The 3681-nt window shown below is 46.0% G+C and overlaps 1 protein-coding gene across 1 annotated transcript in view; it reads right to left on the reverse strand.

The window, feature by feature from the left end:
• The window catches only part of ARSH (arylsulfatase family member H), a 15752-nt gene that overhangs the window by 5635 nt on the left and 6436 nt on the right, over positions 1-3681 (reverse strand). Inside the window, exons 5-6 of the mRNA XM_015592690.1 lie at positions 3051-3084; positions 2145-2281 (exon numbers count right to left, since the gene is read on the reverse strand). Coding sequence (XP_015448176.1) covers positions 2145-2281; positions 3051-3084 — 171 coding nt within the window. The remainder of the gene's footprint in view (positions 1-2144; positions 2282-3050; positions 3085-3681) is intronic.

Here is a 3681-nt window from a genome sequence, read left to right on the forward strand (position 1 = left end):
AACGTGTAATTTCATTATTTAACATTAACATGTCGTTTTAATGTATAACATAATTTTTATTCTATGTATAAGAAAATATTTTTTGTTTTACAACTATATAAAGTACGCAAATAATGTAATCATGTATACATTGTATTATATATTATATACACACATGCAATATATTATATGGTATATATAATAGATAAGATCATCATCATATATATAATATATAAGATCATCATCACCCACAACGATCAAAGTAGCCAATACAAATGAGGTTCGGTAGCTAAAATGAACTTATGAGTCCTAATCGAAAAGAAACAATAGCTTTAAGAATAACATCTCCAGGAATCACCACGTAAAGCCTGAATCTTGCTGCAGAGATCAGCGCCCCAACCCATAAAGGATTTGTTGTCCCTGTCACAATCTGAAGCCTGCAGACCGTCTGGGATATGCTTTGCGGAGGAATGAATACCTGCTTTTCGTTTCTGCCAGGTACACGGTAGCAGCCCTTTGCTAAATGCAATGGATAGCTTCCATGGGACACGCGCCTATCGTATTTACCTAGATCGTAGGATGAATGTAACCGTGTGTCAGTGACAAACTGCAGATGTGGACCTTGACAGAAATTCTCTTTGCGGGGTATTGTCCTTTCGCTAAAGATACGGATACGGCACAGAGATTTATTTCCACAGGAGATTTTTCTGGAGACAAATAATCACCGAGCAATGAAATCACAACCTTCCAGCTACACAAAGGGTACGATATGATAGCTGTTTATACTGTAACAGTTTGAATAGGTTTCAATGTTTGTGTTTCTCTGACAGAAAATTAAACATATATATACTGTGTGGGATTTATATATATTATATATAGTATAAATATATATAGTGATATATTTGACATATATATACAGATTGTGATTACATATACAGCATAGATAACTTTATATCTATCATCTATCTATGATTTATCTATGATTGATCTATTATTTATCATCTATCTACGTATCACCTATCTATCTATGTATCTATCTATGTATCTATGTATCTATCATCTATCTATCTAGCTAGCTAGCTAGCTAGCTAGCTATATCATCACAGAACAAAGGCTAAGCCAGTAATAGAGACATCAGCTTTAATTCCGTGAGCTTAAAATTGGCTTCCAATGCAGAAAATTGGCTATTTTTAATTAAGCCCTCGTGTAGTCCCTATATATATGTTCCTTTTTCCCTTCTTTTTTCGGCTGAATTTCCTACTGCCTTCTCTTGTGTTCCTGACCTCTCTTTGGGGTTACACGTGGACTCTAAACAGTATAATTGTATCTTGATACTTTAGGTAAACACACATAGTTTACCCAACGTAAAGTAGAAATATCCTCACGATCTCTCCCCTGTCCTATAAGAGACCACGTGTCGTCCAGTGAGCTTCACGAGGCCCCGGTCACTCACCTAGACTGTGGCTCAGAGCTAAAACATATCACGGGTAACAGACTTTCATGGTTCAACACACTTCGAAGGCACTGAAATGAAGCTCACTCTATTTCTTTTAGAGACACTTGGCATGAATGTCCCTTTACAGAGGCAGCAAAGAACGGACTTATTATCACGTTAGGTGGTTCTGCGCGTGACAGTTTTCAGGTGTCTGCGGCTGCAGGAAAAAAATAATCCTTTGTGCAGAACAGCCTACTGAGCTGAAGGAAAGTTTGTCACGGATGAAATGGGACAAATACTATGCAAACTATCCCTCGCGATCTCTTTCTGTATCAATCTTAAACAAATACTATGCAAACAGCAGAGCGATTTCCTGGAGTGGTGGACACGCAGCCGCTAACCGCGTCCACGTTCACGCCAGCCGCCCTTCCCCGGAACTATCCCTCGCGATCTCTTTCTGTATCAATCTTACGACTGGGAAACGGAGGACTTCGGTTTCGGCAAGCTCCCTGCCACGGTCGTAAGCCCGCCTTGGAACACGAACCGAAGAGAATAACGCGTTTCCTTTGACCGTCAGCGTAACGGCGATTTCGCTGAGGCCGCGGCCCGCCGTCGAGTCAACTCAGGCCAACGCGTCCTGACCGAGCGCCGAATCCGCGGCAGTTCCTACAGATGTGACCTGCTCCGGTCCGTGCATCGGACACTCACGGCGGTGCTGCCGGATACTCACCCACCATCCAGTCCATCTCCTCCACGTTGTCACCGTATCTGCCATGTTTGCTGCGCCCCACGAACTTGTCTCTGGTGGTCAGCGGCGTGTGCACGTGCAGGAAGGACAGCAGCAGGAGGAAAGGTCCGCGTTTGTACCTGGGGGTGGGAAGGCAGCGGGGTCATCGTCGTCCCCCAGGCTTGTTCCTCCCTCACATGCGATGCCGCCTTGTGGAAAGATCTTGTAAGAAGGGACAGAGGTTCTCCGTGTTCTCTACCCAGCTGCCAGTACTGCTCAAGGGAGTAACAAACACCACGGCAGAGTCAGCACGGCACGGATGTGACGGGGTGAAAATAAACGGGAACTCGGCCGCGCACTGTGTGCTGTGGTCTCTGTTTCAATCTCTTGCATCCACTTTAGAAAATGACATAAAGTAGTGACTTAAGGCATCTTTTTGATCTTTGTTGAATGGATGGATGGGTGAACGAATGAATGAATGAATGAAAGCCATAGGGATTCTTCCATCTACTTTCTGAGAACGCTTTCCCAGGCATGCGTTAGGAAGACTCACACCCTAATCACAGACACAGGTACGGGGCACTCGGGTTTCAGGCCCTCCCTGCTCTCTGGTCTCCCTGTGCCCCCCCAGGGACACGAGTCCCAACATTTAACTGGGCCCAGCGTGTCGTCTCTAGAAATGCTTCTTATCATCGCCTTGTCTTCCTCCTTTCTGCTGCTTGGGACATGAACATGATGGCTGGAGCTTTGGCATCCACGTTGGGCTCCGAGGTCGCCGACTTTTAAAAAGTAGCAAGACGGGAGAAGCTAGGGCGCAGATAACACGAGAGAAACAAACTCCTCATTTACGTCTCGTGCGCTGTATTTTAATGCCACATCTAGCCTACCTAAAAGGGCTCCTTCGCACACTTTACAACCCACAATAGAGGAGGCAGGAGCATGAAGGTTGGGTCTGGTGTCTCAGGGTGAGCCCAAGCAAGATGGACGGAGGCGAACAGCTGCCCCACCTTCCCGACCGCTGTGCTAAGCTGTGTTCGGGAGGGGACAGTCACAGAGACTTCTCAGAGGATGAGGTCTCGCCCTCCACTCCCTAAGCCCAGAGAGTTATACTTTATGTCTTTTGCTCACTCCCCCACCCCAAAGAAAAAAGGGACAACTTTAAAACACCTGCAGCCGGCCATCGAGAAGTGAGCTCGTGCGGCAAGCTGAGATGCTATTAGACGCCTGTCTGCGGGGCTTGGATTAAAGACATAAAGCAGCAAACGGATACAAAAGCAGAAATGAGTCGTTGGCAGAGGGTCACGGGGATGGGGAGCCCGGCACAGGGAGCGCAGGCAGCACTCAGGTCACGGCCACGTGGACGGCCAGAGGGGAGAAAGACAGACCAGAGGATCATCTCGTCAACGACGTCAATGTCTATGCAGTGTCCTGCCTACTCGAAAGCGATAATGCAGCAAAATTTTAAAAACACATCTATTACTTAAGAATAGACATCGACATAGGGTCACGTCCTCCTTGTCCCTGGACGGGGAGGGATTTT

This window comes from Pteropus alecto, unplaced genomic scaffold (assembly GCF_000325575.1).
Source record: "Pteropus alecto unplaced genomic scaffold, ASM32557v1 scaffold96, whole genome shotgun sequence".
NCBI lineage: Eukaryota > Metazoa > Chordata > Mammalia > Chiroptera > Pteropodidae > Pteropus > Pteropus alecto.